The 17,462-nt window shown below is 41.8% G+C and overlaps 1 protein-coding gene across 21 annotated transcripts in view; it reads right to left on the bottom strand.

Moving 5' to 3' along the window:
* ARHGEF28 (Rho guanine nucleotide exchange factor 28) overlaps positions 1-17,462 on the bottom strand; it is a 289,007-nt gene that overhangs the window by 48,362 nt on the left and 223,183 nt on the right. For all 21 annotated transcript variants that reach the window (XM_035713570.2, XM_049103925.1, XM_049103933.1 and 18 more), the window contains 5 exons: positions 12,135-12,257; positions 10,727-10,844; positions 7,640-7,894; positions 5,996-6,072; positions 730-908 (listed from right to left, as the gene is read on the bottom strand). In XM_035713570.2, coding sequence (XP_035569463.2) covers positions 730-908; positions 5,996-6,072; positions 7,640-7,894; positions 10,727-10,844; positions 12,135-12,257 — 752 coding nt within the window. The remainder of the gene's footprint in view (positions 1-729; positions 909-5,995; positions 6,073-7,639; positions 7,895-10,726; positions 10,845-12,134; positions 12,258-17,462) is intronic.

Here is a 17,462-nt window from a genome sequence, read left to right as displayed (position 1 = left end):
CAGTGGTTTAGCGCCTGCCTTTGGCCCAGGGCGTGATCCTGGAGACCTGGGATCGAATCCCACGTCAGGCTCCCGGTGCATGGAGCCTGCTTCTCCCTCTGCCTGTGTCTCTGCCTCTCTCTCTCTCTGTGTGTGACTATCATAAATGAATAATAATAAAAAAAGAATGCTCACCCTCACCCCATCTTGTTTCTCAAAAAAGTCATTAAAAACACAAGTGATGAGAAGGAAACTGACTTAGAACACTTCAATCCACCAATTGAAAAATGTTTATTGGATGATTCTTCAGAATTGGACATAAAGAGCAACCAAAAGGCACGGCCCCTGCCCCGAGGAGCTTCCAGTCTAACGAACACGTATCCGCAGGGAAAGGTCAGAGCGACAAGGCGGTTTACGTCAAGCACCGAGCAAACGCTCGAGAGAGCGGATGATCAAGAATCTCAGGGAAGGAAGAGACCCCTGGAGCCGAAGAGGTCTTCATGAAGGAGGGAAGCCCTGAGCTGCACCAAGGGTGAGCAGGATCCACACAGGTAGAGGGGGTAGGGCTGTACATGCAGGGAGGCGCAGAGGACAGAGCTGCAGGTGAGAGGCTATCACAGGCAGGGGCGGGGGGCGGGGAGCAGGCCACTCTGGCTGAGGCGGAGGGTTCATGCAGAGGAAACATGGTCAGAACGCTTTCCCCAGGTGAACAAGGCCATCCCCCAGAGTGTGGACAGAAGGAAGGGTTACCTTTCCACGGCCTGTTGGATTCGTCTCATCCAGTTATTTCGTTCCTCCTTGGAGTTGGTGTGAATTTCGTACATCTCAGGACCAGCAGAGGATGCACTGATCAGGAACATTCCTCTTTCCTCGTTGGCGACTTCTCTAGCAATGAGCTTCTGAAGGGAAATAACCGATGGCTTCTGATCCTACATAAAATAGGAAGGCGTGCAGGTAAAGCAAAGGTCTTGCCAAACACGTTCGCTGGGGAAAGCGAGAGTTATCAGGCGAGTCATGTCACTTTGACTTCTCAAAGGCGCCGTGCAAGTTGGGAAGATCTCCAACAGGAAGGGCACGGCGGAGAGAGGATGGAGAGGAAGGATACAGGAGGATGCGTATCCTTAAGAATCAGCGGCTTAAAGGGACCACTTTGGAGCAATCAGAGCAGTGAGAGTATCAAAATGCCGTAGGTAGTCGGGGGCTTGGGGGCTTTTCTAGAAGGGGCGTGGGATGGAAAATAGTGCATCAGCTATGACTGAGAGATGGAGGCGGGTGGAAGGCCTACGAGTCCGTTGGAGTTAGCAGTGTTTAGGGCAGACCATGAAAATGACAGCGAGGAGGGCGCATGACCTCAGGTTCCCTAAGCATAACCAGGGTTTTCTGCAACCGCAGTTCAGAGCAACTAAACTTCTATAATTCCACCTGCCAAGGCCTCTTCTCCCCACCACCTGCATGAGCCTCTGGCAGGCGGGAATGGTCGGATTCATCTTTGTACTCCTAGCTCAGTGCTTGGCACGCACTCGGCTTTCAGTACGCGGCTTTCAGTACACGTCTGGGCACGACTCTAGCAGAACGGAATAGGAGATAAGCTGAACTTTGGTGCACAGGCTATGACGGAATCACCTCTTGTACAAACACTCGCTGTGACCTCCCAACGTCCCATTCTAAGCACTGGGGAGTTGGTGATGAGGAAGAGGATGATAATGCTGATTCAGGCGGGGAGCCGTAGTTGAAATCATGACCAAAAGAATCCCTGTGGGAGGTAAACAGTTCTGGGGCTAAGTATGAAGAATTTTCTTTGGTTTGTGGCTTTCAGCACTGTTTAGAGTCAGTAGCAGTACATGGTTTGGCTCCTTCTTCGGGGACTGAGCAATACCTTTACCCAGAACACGCCACCGCATCCCGCAAGGCTGACTCCTTACGGCTCATTTGCCCACTTTCCCAGCATTGCGCTGGGTCTAGGGTTGTGTGCAGGGGTGTTCTAAGAATACCTCTTCAGCCCTTTCTTCTTAGAGCAGCAAAAAATAAAACCAAAAAATGACAACTTTTTGAACACTGCCCTCTCTAATTAGGGAGAGCCCCTGAACACTATTAATATCTTTTATTCAGTAATGGATACACCACCTAAGACCTTATTTGCTTTCCTTCTTCCAATGCACTGAGTTGGGCTCCTCAGCTTACAAGGTAAATGGCCTCAGTATATAAGAGGGCAGAGTGGGTTTAAATTGTTTAAGACATGAGCACCTGGGGGGCTCAGCAGGGGAGCACCTGCCTTCGGCTCAGGGCATGACCCCAAGGTCCCAGGATCGAATCCCACGTCAGGCTCCCTGCATAGAGCCTGCTTCTCCCTCTGCCTGTGTCTCTGCCTCTCTCTCTCTTTCTCTCTGTGTCTCATGAATAAATAAATAAAATCTTTAAAAATAAATTAATTAAATTGCTTAAGACATTAGCAAGGATGAAATGATCTGAACCAGTTGGTAAGTGTTGCAGAAGGAGGGGAGGTGGTAAGGTCAGATATGTTTTATTTATTTTTTTTAAATTTTTATTTATTTATGATAGGCACACAGTGAGAGAGAGAGAGGCAGAGACACAGGCAGAGGGAGAAGCAGGCTCCATGCACTGGGAGCCTGACGTGGGATTTGATCCTGGGTCTCCAGGCTCGCACCCTGGGCCAAAGGCAGGCGCTAAACTGCTGCGCCACCCAGGGATCCCCAGATATGTTTTAAACGAAAAAAAAAAACAGGTCAGCAGGTAGAAAGCAGCATTAATTAGATCACCAACAGATGAGGAGGCGTCAGAGGCATGTCCATCATTACGCATACCGATCACACAAGAGCACTAGAGATGATCAAGAATTCAAATTAAATCTTTGGGGATGGGAGTAACGGGTCTACCTTAGAAACAGATGTTAATAACTGCTAATGCCCAGACCTAACCCAGCCTGCAGAGATGTCTTACTTGTGTCATAGTATATTAAAAACAGATTTAACAGTTGTCAACATTTAAAAGCTGGGGGATTTCCCGTCCCCCTTTAAAAAAATTTTTTTTTAACAAACTGTAGATGTGTAGGTTCTTGCGCAAAGCAGAATGGCGATCATGGGCCCATGTACTCCCTTGAACACACTGGCTGTAGCTGAGTCATCCCTGCCCTCAGCGAGACAGGCCGTGTTCTCACCAGTTCGCTCCAGTCTCCAGCACTCGCCATGGGATCCCCAATCCCAAGCCCACTCCCAGTTCCTCCTGTGTGTTTCCTGCCAATCCCTGCAGGTAGGCTGACAGCCTCTGCCCCCAGGGGAAGAGGAAAAGTCACTGCTACATTTAGCCTCATCACCCTGCCTCCATTTGTGATTCCATGGAGTGGCTGATACGGCATCACCAGTATCTGCTGGGAAGGACATTCAAAGTCCCAAGTGACAGCGAGAGCTAAGACTCTTCCTGCTTTGAACTTGCACCTGCACCCCTCCACGTTCCCTTGTCTCTTTTATTGTTCATTTTGAAGTTAGCTTCTTTAATATTCAGGAGATCCTCCTAGACTCAGTAACCCATGATTTAATGAACATACCTATGTGTTCCTACTCATTTCATGGATGTGGGTTCCTACTCCCTTTGCCGCTGAGTTCTCTTTAAAATCAAAATTCTCTTTAGGAACGCCATTCTTGGGATCCCTGGGTGGCTCCGCGGTTTAGCGCCTGCCTTTGGCCCAGGGCCCGGTCCTGGAGTCCCAGGATCGAGTCCCACGTCGGGCTCCCGGCATGGAGCCTGCTTCTACCTCTGCCTGTGCCTGTGCCTCTCTCTCTTGGTCTATCATAAATAAATAAATAAAATCTTTAAAAAAAAGGAACACCATTCTTCTGCTGGTATCAGCTGCTCATCTTCTGGCCATTTCCAAATTCATCATGTCTTTTGTAACATGTAGCAAGTTAAGCATTTCCTAAAGAAGTTTCTCGAACAGCACAAAGAGCAGAGAAACTTACCTGTGGGTATGACCATGATGCTAACTTTCCCTAATGCCAAGAGGAGAACCAGGAAACCCAGTCACTTGTATGACCCTCGCTGATACAGCAATTCCTCCATGGTGTCCACTATAAGATCCTTACGACTGGAGGGCTGTGCTAATTAAATGTGTATGATGCAACTCAAAAGCATGTGCTGGAACAACACAGTGCCCTCGACTCTTTGTGGGTAATGTTTTCTATTTTGCTCCCTGACATGGACAAGGGCTTAGCTGGCTTTTATCAAAGCTGCGCTGTGTCAGGCTAGCATCTCCATGAAACAGCATCAGCATCATCTCACTGTTGTCCAGAGCCAAGCACCTTCTACCAAGAGGTGCTAAGCTGTGGCCGCCTTCATTCTGGGATTTGGGGGACTGCACTCCTAACATCTCACTTCATAGCAAATGTGGTTTAAGGCTGGCACAGGTAACTCTTGAAGAGGTCGCACAAGACAGATCCATATTTCAAGTCATACTATTGGGTGAGCATCACACCTTCATCTCAGTCCATATGCTATGTTGTTTTAGAAAATAAGGTAGTTGTCTTTATGCTGTGTCTACCCTTCAACCCAAGAGCAGGTCACGTGACCTGTAATAACACCCAAGAAAGCACAATTTGCTTATCTTTCAGCTCTCTGGTTTTGAACAAACTTCTGTTTCTGTAAAGGTGTGGTGCACATTTGTTTTCTCTTCTACATGGTCCTCACCTCCCATCAACAAACAAAATGGTTCCACCTTCCTGCCTACTTTCTCTCTGTTCACAACATCCCAAACAACAGCACAGAGAGGCTGAGGGACAAATCAGTAAGTCGACATGAAATCTGCAATATATACAGTTCAAATGCATCAGAGCCATGGGGACTTGTTGGAGACCTCCTTGCTAGCCTCTGGAGTAGCCTTGTGAAGTAATCCCTGACCCTATGCAACCTGGCATCAGCCCAACGTGCCCAACAGGGGGACAAGGCCTACTGGGCTACCTGACAAGCACAGATGGGCTGGAAAGGCACTCCACCAACCTCTTCCTCCCCCAAATCCACCCTGGAAAAGCATGCTTCTTTGTTTGCTCTGAATGGCATAAGAGAAACTTTGATAAGCTTTGGGTTTGGTTTTAACCAGTTGGAACTGATCACATCTACTAGTGGTACCCGAATGTCCTATCAGTCAATGGATGATAAATAACCATTTTAGAGAGCCACCACTGTAATGCCCACAATGGCATTGCATCTTAGATTCTTTCCTTTAACAGGGCCTACTGTTCCATGAGGCTGACAAAGTTAATTTATGACATTTTCCTTCTTTAAAAGTGAGTCATTTTGGATAAGATGCTGTGTAAAAAAAAAAAAAGTTAAACCCTGGTTGACTTCTAGTCTAACTCTGCACCATCAAGGAGATTAATGTAATACACTACAATGATACACTTCATATGAATAATCTTTGTAATTAGTAGTCACTGTAGTCAAAATAAGGAAGAAACTTCTTTAAACTTTAGATAACACAATGGTGTCCTCTTGTTTGGTGGAAGGAACATCATGATAGTTATGAATAGGGCTAGCAACGGGTAAAGCAGGGATGGACTAATGGAAACAGAACAAGATTCCAGAAGAGACTCGCTGTTGCCAGCATTAACATCTGAGTGCCTGGGACAGCAGGGTCGGGAAGGGGGTGGGAGGGATCTAGAAGATACGCCAAGAGAGTCAGACAGAGAGTCACTTGAGGGGTTTAGGCCAGTGCCTGTCCACCAACTCGAACCAAAGTCCTACAGTATTTTTATGTTAACAATTGACAACTAAACAAGCAGTTAATTGAATTAGCTGACTACCACTCCGGGCTCTGATAAATCAATACTTTTCACTCTTGTTAAACCAAATGAGATGCTTGGTACACTGCAATCGCTAATACTAAATGGGAATATAATGGGTACACTCCTGCCAGCGACTACTCAATTTCACAAGGAATTTTAGGCATTTTTCCAAGATACGTGGGACTCGGCCATTTAAAATATGTATCACATGGCTGTGTACTTACAACAGCTGCAAAGATGTATTTCTGGTCTTTTTCTTGTAAAAAGAGCAGCACATCAGTTAGAAGTAGAGCCAGGATATCTTCAAAGAAAAGATATTACTAGTATTAATGAAGTGAGCTACTATTCAAATACTTTTATCAAATGTTCTGATTTCGTGGTAGAAACCTAAACCAATTTATTAAAAAGAAGATGACTAAGATTTAGTGTAATTAAAGAACCTTTATGAAAATGCCTGTGCTGTGATAGCCAAAGATAAACTCTACAATTTAGATTTAGCTGTGTTTAAGCATGCATGTTTGCGTAACTAGAGGTATAGCTAAATTTCTAGCAGCATTTAATACTGTAGCCTTCAAAATGGGGAAAAAATACATCTGACAAACCAAGGTTCTAATAGAATGGAGCAAGCCCTCACCTTTAGAAAAAGAAGCTTAATGGTAACTGTTAGAGGGCGACTTCTGCCTTGAATTCTGTATGCAAATCTGCTGAATCACTATGTCTAGACCCGGCCACAGTTTGCAATAATCATACACTGCCCCACAAATTGTTCACAGGAACTCACCTTTACTAGCCGACTAAACATCCTAACACAGAGTCAGCAAACGGCTCATGTGATGAAACGGACCGAGAGCAAAGGACTTGAGGCGCTGGGGTCTATAGACAGGTTAATGTCTTAGTTTGGTTAATGTTCTAATTGTGGTTAATGTTTAGCCGCAACACTGCTGCATCAACAAATCCCATTTCGGTTGTTAGTTGCAAACACCACGAATGCTCGATAATCCTCCAAAGGGTTACCTTTGAGCAACTAGTTACCTTGGAGTAACTAGACATTAACAACCTCCTCCTCTCCCTTACCTGAGGAAGTTATTAAGATACATTAAGGAGACAGAGAGCAGACCGGTGGTCCTTAACCCCGGCTGCACAGTGGACTCAGCTGGGAGCCTTTAGGCATTGCTATGCTTGGGCTTCATCCCTAGACCAATAAAATCAAAATATCTGGGAGAAGACTTGAACATGGGTGATTTTTTTTAAGCTCCCAAGGTGATTCTATAGTGTGTACTCAGAGCCAAGAGAGTCTGGATCAGAATCAGCCCTTCAGAAGCTGAATAAATGGTCTTAGAGTCTAACTAGATGAACATAGGTTAATGCCAGGTCATGCCAAACAGGAGCACTGAGGAAAAGTCTGCACCACCGCCAAAATGTACATTTGTGCATCTTATTACTCAGTAAGAAATAGGACTTTCAGAGCTCATTTCTCCCCTCGAAGGCGTGAGAGCCCCCAGCTGGCTTGGCACACAGACTCTAGGTGTGTGGGCGTACTGCCTCATGTTCAACACACTACATTTGCCAGGGTAATATTTCTGTGCCAACAATTAGCAGAATTCTCAGCTCCTTTGGTTTAAGTATCCCAAATTGCAAATTCATAAAACATATATGAAGAGTTTTGCTTGGGGCAGCAAACTCCCACCAAAGATTTGTAGCATTTGCCTACTGGGGTTCATGACTTGAGCCTACGGGAATCTTTCCACTTCCCCAGGGTTTGTGTGTGTGCCTGCCATCTCTGAACCACTCTTCTTTTGAAAATCTGTCCTATTAAATGAGTAACATATGTGAAAGAAGGAGAAACTGGTCTGTTGGAGCCACAATACCTTTGAAACGACCCGTAGCAGTTTTCCAATAAACAAGGCCATCATATAAGAGAGTCCTTTCTTTACTTATCAGTGCTTGCTTCCTAAACACGTGGCCATTTTTGAGCTTTGTGTAGGTTTTGTTTTCGATCTTATTTAGGATCTCAAGCCATTTTTGGTTTTTCTCATACTCGCTGACTTTTAAATCCACTGCTGCAATCATGTCTTTAATTAAGCACAGAGCTTTGCACAAGTCTTGATGTTCTTCACTTCTTTCTGCATAGAAAAAAAAAAAAGAACACTATAGGATATGCCAGAAGTGCTAAGGAATTTAGTTTTAAATGCAATTAAAATCATACAAATAGAAAAAAAAAAAAACACAGGACAAAAATGTTGGATTAGGTTCAAATGCCTTATCATCACTCTGCACCCTTCCTCCCAAAAAGAACTGTTACAAGGTTTAGTTATAAAAGATTTACTTATCAGATAAGGTTCAGCTGACACACAGTAAGATGTCTGAGTTATAAAGACTGGTCTGACCTTCCCTAAGAGCAATGAACATTACCTTCCCAGACCCAGGTAATCAAGTAAGCCCTTCACCAAATTTCTTAGAACTTAGCCAATCTGTAGGCCCAAATTAGGATCCTCTCCTGAAAGGGAGCTGTGGGGTGGCTTGGAAAGGCCTCAGACTCATTTGCCTTCCTGGATCCCTCCCGCCATAAAATATTCAAAATTATATTTCAACACTTTTCCAACCTAAAAAGAAAAATGGGACAAAGGCACTGTGCCTAGTGAGTCAGCCATAGTCATGCCTATAGTAGATAATCATCAATTCCAGTTGTTTTTCTTTAAAACATAGGCTGCTGCTCCTATTTCTCAGTTATATTAAGAAAAAAAAAAACTCTGGAGGAGTTTCTGGAATAGCTTTCTAGAACTTCAGATGAAAGTGAACTTAACTATTTTCCTATTTGATGATAAGGAACACCTAGTTCATGTTTACTGAGGCAAACAGAAGTGAAAGTCTCAGGAGGTCAGAAGGTGCCAGAAGGAGAGGAAAAAAACTGGCAGAGACAACGAAAGTCTACAGCAGCAGAAATCCACAGAAACAGCAGTCAAGTGAGACGGCAAGTCTTCAAAGAGTCTCAACACTTCCAGGTTGTTAATGTCCTACAAGCATGAAGCTTGTTCCAGAAAATCAAGGAACGGATCCTGGCAGGGATGTTCCACAAGGAAGATCCTTCTTTCTCACTGTCTGTGAAAGTGTCTTCTTTGCTTACCAAACATGAAGCAGCACCCCCCTCGCCCCACCAAGGTTCTCCTTTTTAAAGAGCATACTTCATATATGGGAAAGGAGAGTAAAGAAAATCAAAGTTGAGCTATAAGGCAACTTGGGGTAAGAGTGAGAAAAGGCTCCGTCTTCTGACCATGGGGGCCAGATTCCGGTCCTGTAATGGCGGGCTGCCCCACCTGGGAGTCTGGCTGAGTAGCTTGGGCCCCCTCCTCAGACCTAACTGCAATGGAACCTGTGTGTCAGCAAGATCCACAGGAAAGGAGTAGGCCTAGTGAAGTCTGAGAAGCATTGCCATAACCGAGTCGCGTAGATCAATGTCCCCAGGAGCGAGAGAGCGTGAGAACCAGCCGGTGGCAAGGCCTGATCTAAGGAGGCATCGGGACAGCTACCCCTACGTCACACTCACCGTTCCTGACTCGCAGCGGTAACGACTCTTACTCATTCTACCAAGCATCTGGCAGGCGGTGGCTCTGAGTAGCAGTAGCGGGCCTAACACGCCGGGCGGATTTTAGTCTTTGAGCTATTGTATTAGACCTTACGCTTCATATGAACATCATGCAAACTAAAAGTCTTAATTTTGTTTTCATTTTTTTTTTGCTGAGAACAACATTTATGAGATTTTTCTCTTCGTCTTGTGGTTCTATTTTCTTTTATGTTGAATTACAGGGAGCACTGAGAATGGGATACAAGGAACAGAGGCTACCATTCCTGCCTGAACTTAATTCTTAATGTGACTTAAAAAAAAAAAAAAAAAAAGGAAACATTCATGCCTTTCTGTGTGCCTAGATCGCTTCCCAAAAAGAGGATATTGAAGGCTGACTTTCTTAGAGTGGCCATTTAAGATCTCACTACTTCTTTCATTACCTCCAAGTCAACGGGTCATAATGAAGGAACAGAAATAGCTCCCACGTATCGAGTCTTTTGTTTATACCAGGCTCTGCACTGGGCATTTTATGCAACAATCTCATTTAATCCTCACAACAATTCCCTGAGGATTATTAGTCTCACTGAGTAATGGAGAAAACCGAGGCTCAGTTAACGAACGTGCCCACCTAATGAGCCGTAAAGCCAAGTATATGCAATGGCAATGCAAGTTTACATGCTTCCAAACCCAAGCCCCTGTCAACCTAACATGCTACCATCCAACAAATAATTTACTCAAGCTCAGTAAGCTAGCTGGAGGAGCAGGCATTTTTATTTATTCGTTCATTGTACTGATAGGTTTTTATTTACTGACAGCCTCTCCTGTACCAGTCGCAGCACCAGGCATTAAAAATCCAGTTGTGAACCAGAAGACACAGGCCTTCTCTGTCCTCCAAGGAGCCTGTGGTCCAGCCATGTGCTTTATTAGCTTCTCACAGGATGCCTAGATGTTACCACTGGGACATGATGAATCGATGGGATTAAAAATAGCTCCATCATAAATAATTCTCAATTTAATAATTCACTGCTTGGAAGACTTGACATCTGGTGATAGGGTCAGTGGGGTATGTTTCGCCAGACTACTGGTATGGTCGTAGGAAGAGGAAGAAGCAGAGGCATTAAGAAGATCTGGATATGGGGAAATTAAAGAGGGGATAGACAAAGTATGAAGAACACTGCTTGGCTCGGGCTGCTTGGAGCAATTCAGACGACTGCCCAAGCTACATTTTAAAAGATAACCTCTCCAAAAGGATCCATATCCTAAAGGTCTACAAGTTTTTCCCTAATAATCTTCATGAATCACAGGCCACAAGCATTTGTATCTGTTGACGACACCTCGCTATGCTTAAAACTAATGTCAGAGGTAGATGTTTATCCCGGAAGTTATCACTCACCCTTTGTGTACTGCAAAATCCGTTCCACCAGGACAGGGTATTTTGTGATGCGCTGAGTGACTAGCAGAATGCATTCTGGGATTCCTCGGCGTCGAGCCAAAAGATTACTATTTCGAAGCTTAAAAATATATACATACATTTTTATATACAGAAACCATAGCTTCTTTTTAGGTTTGAGTTTAATAATTCAAAGACTCTACTACTGTATCATTCTATTCAGATGCAACATAATATACATTAATTAAAACTTGATTGTCATTAAATCGTACACTATGTCATTAATCTATTAATAACCTAACTCTCCAAGATTAAGAAGTTTCAAATTACTCTGATGTATTGGCGATTAATTCCAAAAGTAGGCAAGTTTATCAAGTGTTAAGATTTATGAGGAGCTCTTGCTCCTGGAAAATATTCACAAATCAAAGTTACATTTTGAGCGTGAGTTCGCAGTTAGCTCTTGGTTTTTCTAACCAGTCTTCCTCTACATTTGTTATTATTCATCACAGCACTTAGAGTTCTCTCTAATCAGGCCAACTTTTTTCCTAAAAACTTCCAAGTATTCTCTAAGTTTTCAAGTTCTCAATACACATGTGTGTTCTGTGGGGAGGAGGAGAATCTGCTAACATTCTCAAAATAAAAGAAAAAATGTACAATCTATGGAACTCTGAAGGACAAATTTCTTCAACAAACAAATCGCACACTGAAAAGTAAATAGATGGGGAACATCCAAATCAAAGGAGATTTAAAAGATATAGCTCTCATATACAACATGTAAACTTCAGTCAGATTCTGATTTAAGCAATCCAATTTCATTTCATTTTTTAGAGAAATCTGAATACTGACCAGCTGTCTGAAGGTATTAAAGAATAATTCTTAACTTACTGTGATAATATCATTGTAATTTTTAAAAGATGTATTGAAAAAATACATCTGAAACTAATGATGTCCTATATGTTAGCAAGTTGAATTTAAATTTAAAAAAAGAATGAATAGTTTTTAAAAAATAAAAGATGCATTGCTTAGAGTTACATATTACATAAATGTGAAATTATATGATGTTCTGGATTTGCTTCAAATTAATCCAGTGGAGGTGGGGATTATTGTGTATTTTTACTAAGGTTCTTTTAGTTTATTACTTCTCAGGACATAAAACGACAACCCAGGATATGACAAAGGTAGTCAAAAGCTTGGAGGGCACTTTATAAATATAAGATACAAAAGGAAATGATTTGGGAGAAATATCTCACTAAGACAGAAGAAGAGACTTTCCATCTTTGCCATGAGCCTATCGCTTTCTTCTCTTTCCCCTGAAAGTCAGATGTGCACGTTGTTAAGGTCATGAAACAAGAAAGCACGAACTATTTCCCCAAGCTGGTTTACCACTTTGTAATAGTTTAAAAATACTTGCCTTAATAAAATTCTGAAACTTCTTATTCTGTTGGAGTTCTTTATAGAGGCTAACAGCTTCTTTGTGATGGCTACAGAATTCTCCATATATTTTCTTCATTTGATTTGCATTTTCTTCTGAAAACTGAGAGTAACATTTCAAAGATGGTTTATCAATGTAATCAGTTCTAAACACTGAAAAGAACATGCAATTTTCATAGATTTCAATATATTCTAGGCAAGTAAAGAATAAACATAAAATTTCTGAGCACAATCCCTACTTTTCCCCAAACACATTCTAAATTAAAGTCAGAAGTTGCCAAGAGGTAAGGGGAAGAGATCAACCTTCTGTGGTTATACCATACAGTACAGACCTAATTCAGTTATCAGTCAAATGAAAAACATTTGTTATCTTTTACTTTTTTTGGGGGGGGGTGTTTGAGCAACTTTATCATTTCAGCCTATTGTTTTATTACTTTTACAGACTAAAGAAAAGCTATGCTGCGACATTTGGGGGGTGGCTCAAGAAGGTGTGAACTCTCATGGGTTGATATTTACATTGATGAACCAATCATGCCCACGGACTCAGTACTCAATTCGCAATTTGATTTTTGTCAGCACATCACAAATGTGTCAAGAAGCAGGTAAAAGCAAAAGATAAATAATCAGAATACCAATTTGCTAACTGATGGACAAATAGAGATACGGCTGGATATTTCAATAAGCTTAACTTGAGGAAACAGCTCTGTAGAAAAATCTAGATGGGAGCCATATTAGATTCCAAAGGTACTATGGAGGGAACAAACTGAATTACCTGAATGCCAATGTTTTGGCCTCTGCAATATTCAATATTATTGCAAGAGAAACACACCCACCCAGCCCTTGGCAAGTACTTCAGCATTACATCCCCATCTCTGATCTTTTCATCTTTACTCATAGTTTTAACTATGCTTGAGGTCAGTATGTCTCAAGGGCAGATTCTTAAATTACCTATGATTGCTCAAAAAAAAAACAAAAACCCAAAGAGACTTAGATAAAAATCTAACAAAGTACACACAGGCCTTCCGTGCTGACAACTATACAACACTAGTGAAAAAAATCAAAGAAGATCCACACTGATGGAGAGATTCATCATGTTCATAAATTGAAAGATCAACATAGTAAAGATGGTGATATTCCCAAACAGATCTACAAGTTTAATGCAATCCTCATCAGAATCCCAGCAAGTTTTTTTTTTGAAATAGATAATAGATTATTGTAGAATTTAGATGGAAAGATAATACCTAAATTTTTTTTTAAAAAACTAGGACTCAGTCTACCAATTTCAAGATTTATTATATAACTACAATTAAGACCATGTGAAAGGATAGACACATAGATTAGCAGAACAGAGTAGGAACCCCAAATGCCCAATGCGTTTTTGACAGCAAAAGCGGTTCAATGAAGGAAGGCTGATCCTTCCTTCCAACAAACGGCACTGGGGCAATTAGACAACCATTGACCAAAACCAAAAAATGAATCTTCACCTGCGGCTCATATCTTAAACTAAAATTAACCCAAAATGGATCACAGGTTTAAATATAAAACATAAAACTGTAAAACCTTTAGGAAAAAAACGTAAGAGAATATCTTTTGAGATCCAGATCAGACCAAAAGTTCTTAGACTTGAAACCAAAACCATGGCCTTTAAAAGAAAAATCCTGAAATAATGGATCTCATCAAACTTTGAGAAAATGAGTACAGACTTCAGAAAATGTTTGCAAATCATATATCTGACAAAGTCAAATCACAGATCTGAGTAGGATCTAGAATATATAATGAAATTTCAATATTCAACAGTATGAAAACAATCCATTAGAAAATGAGCAAAAGACATGAGTCAACCTTTCACCAGAGAGGATATACAGTTAACAAATAAGCACATGAAAGATGTTCACTGTCATCAGCCACGGGAGAATTATAATTTAAACCACTATGAGCTATCCGTATACATCCTTCAGAATAGCCAAAATAAAAAATAGTGCCAACACCAAATACTGGTGAGGATGCAAAGAAACTGGATTACCTGTACTCTGTTGATGGGGATGTAAAACAGTACGACCACTCTGGAAAATAGTTGGCAGTTTCTCACAAAATTAAGCATGGAACTACCATACAACCCAGACTCTTATCCCAGAGAAATGAGAACTGAAGTGTGCACAAAAATCTGTCCATGAATGTTTAAAAACAGCTTTACTTCTTCTTTTAAAATTTTTTTATTAAGCAAACTCTACACCCATTATGAGGCTCAAACTCACAACCCCCCAAATCAAGAGCTGTACCCTCTACCAACGGAGTCAGTCAGGCACCCCAAAACAGCTCTAGTTCTAATAGCCAAGAACGAGAAACAACCAGATGTCCTTCCACAAGTGAGTGATGAAACAAACTGTGGGACTTCCATACGCTGGACCAGTACTCAACTATGAAAGGAATGAACTACTGATACACACCATCATCTACATGACTCTTGGGAGAATTAGGCTGAGGGAGAGGAGCCAATCCAAGGGAGATTACATGTTATGCGTGTAATCTATATACAACACACATGTCATTTATCTAACATTTTTTAAATGACAAAATTATAGAAACAGAGAATAGATTAGTTGTTGCCAACAATGAAGGAGGTAGGGGCGGGAGGGAAGTACGTGTGGCTATAGAATAGCCAGATGAAGAATCTTTGTGATGATGGCGATGGTGGGTACGTTCTCTATCTTGACTGCATCGTTGCTGGTATCCTACTTATGATACTGTTTAATAGTTTCGCAAGATGTCCGCATTGGGGAAAAAATAATCTCAAAAATTAAAAATTTTAAAAAGCCAAATCCCAGGTCCCACCCCAATCCCATCAAAAACAGAACCACTAGGGTGTTGGAACACAGCGGGCTTTATTTTTAACAAGCTTCAAGGGATTCTTATGCACATGAAGTTGGCTAACTCCTACTTTACACCAACCATGTTCCTCATGTTCACAATTTCTTTTTATTTTTTTTAAAGATTTATTTATTTATGATAGACATAGAGAGAGAGAGAAGCAGAGACACAGGAGGAGGGAGAAGCAGGCTCCATGCCGGGAGCCAGACGCGGGACTTGATCCCGGGACTCCAGGATCGCGCCCTGGGCCAAAGGCAGGTGCCAAACTGCTGAGCCACCCAGGGATCCCCCACAATTTCTTTTTAATACCAATTCTTTCCATGGACTAAATTAGCATCATATTCCAGGCTAGCCTCCTGATTAAGGTTCTCCATAGCCCAAGAGTGAGGGATTTCCCCCAAGTCTTCCCCCCTACATCCCTTCAATAGCTAGCTATTCCTTTGTTCCCAGAGCACCACACCGACACCAGCTGCCTCAAGATTCCGCTAATATGTTCCACAGGAGACAACTTTTTATCATACTGGGGGAGATCCTTTGCCTTAGCCCTATGCACAGCCAATGACAGCAGCACAAAAGCAGGCTTAGATTCTTTTCCCTAAATAATCAAGAATCTTTCCCCAAGGGTAATGTGTGCTTCATCCAAAAGCAGCACACCAAGCTCATCCTGGGCAAAAGCCAACTTCCCAAACCTTATTCTCAATTTAAGTCCTGCTTTATGCACAGCAATGAATTAAAAATGGAACTGGTAGAGATAGAACATATGTTGACTATGAAAAATCACTTATGAACAAAAGTGCTCTGAATTAGATTCAAAACACAGTATTCCTGTCAAGAAAAGAGACGTAAATCATTTCAAATGACAAAAACATCTTTAACTTCATTTTTGAATGCACCCAGATTGAAGTTCAGACATATTCTGACATTTTCATTCAAACTGTCTTGCAAAGGGCTTTACAGTCTGTTAACTTGGCACTGTAGGTTTCCAGTGAATTATGAGGACAGAACAGGTCTAGGACTTTATAGATAATCTGCAAAGCAGATTACTCTGATTTAAGAATGTGTTACTAATGTAGATTTTTAAATTATTAGATGCGAAATAGTTATTGAACAACTAAGTGAGGGGGGGTTCTGTGCATTAAAATTATCTATTTAAGCATATTTGTATCAATGAACTTAACTCCCCTCCATTTTTAGTAAATGAACCAACATCTGGACTCTATTATCGTGTGCTGCACAGTGAAATGGATTCAAAATTAGTCTTTTGGAGAAGATGACATTTTGGTATTTATCTAGAGAACGTCAAATGAAGCTAACTCTCTAAACAACGAGAACAGATTTTGGGATTCAAATCTCAGTTATGCTATGTAGGAGGTAAGTGAACTTGAGAAAATCATGACCTTCTCCACGCCCCAGTTTTCATATTTGTACAATGGGGACAATAATACCTACCTTGTATAGAGAGTTGAGGAAGGAAAGGAGGCAATATGCACACAAGCACCCTGAAAGTGCTTGTCCTAGTATGGTCACTGAACATGAGTTATTTAACTTCTCTATTAGCATCTTTATCACAGAAAGAGATCAGAAGGCCAACATGAATTGCCAAAATTTTGTTTTTCCTTTTCTATAAGGAGAGTAGCACAATCCATTCTCATGGTGCTTCACACATCCCAAGTGCCTCAAAAGTGCCTCCTTTTAGTGACATCTGCTGTGTTGTCCCCCAGGCATGAGCCCTAAGGCTTTGCTGATAATACATCTTCCACAGCCTTCCTGAGATGAGCCTACATCTATCGTGCGGTTATCGGCATGACTATCACAGGCCCGAATGGGTAGGGAGCCCTGTTATTACAGAGCCATCACCTCAAGTCTAAGTAGAATTTACATAAGAGATTTATGTATGGCTGTGACTCCCAGTGGACAGAGGGATAGGGATCATCCCACCAGGTCCCAAGACACACAGATGTAGGTCACTGGCTGCTAAAGCATCTCAGCCACCAGGCACACAAAGGGATATCAAACAAAAGAAAACCAACCAATCCCCTCTGGCAGTAATGGTAAAGCACTTCCAGTTTCTCATAGGCTCTTTTTTATTTATTTTATTTTATTTATTTTATTTTATTATTTTATTTTATTTTTTATAAATTTATTTTTTATTGGTGTTCAATTTGCCAACATATAGATAACACCCAGTGCTCATCCCATCAAGTGCCCACCTCAGTGCCCGTCACCCAGTCACCCCCACCCCCCGCCCACCTCCCCTTCCACCACCCCTAGTTCGTTTCCCACAGTTAGGAGTCTTTCATGTTTTGTCTCCCTTTCTGATATTTCCCACTCATTTTCTCTCCTTTCCCCTTTATTCCCTTTCACTATTTTTTATATTCCCCAAATGAATGAGACCACATAGTGTTTGTCTTTCTCCGACTGACTTATTTCATAGGCTCTT

This window comes from Canis lupus, chromosome 2 (genome assembly GCF_003254725.2).
Source record: "Canis lupus dingo isolate Sandy chromosome 2, ASM325472v2, whole genome shotgun sequence".
In the NCBI taxonomy this organism is placed as follows: domain Eukaryota; kingdom Metazoa; phylum Chordata; class Mammalia; order Carnivora; family Canidae; genus Canis; species Canis lupus.
The sequence above is the reverse complement of the archived record's forward strand: the minus strand, read 5'-3'. Positions and strand labels throughout refer to the sequence as shown.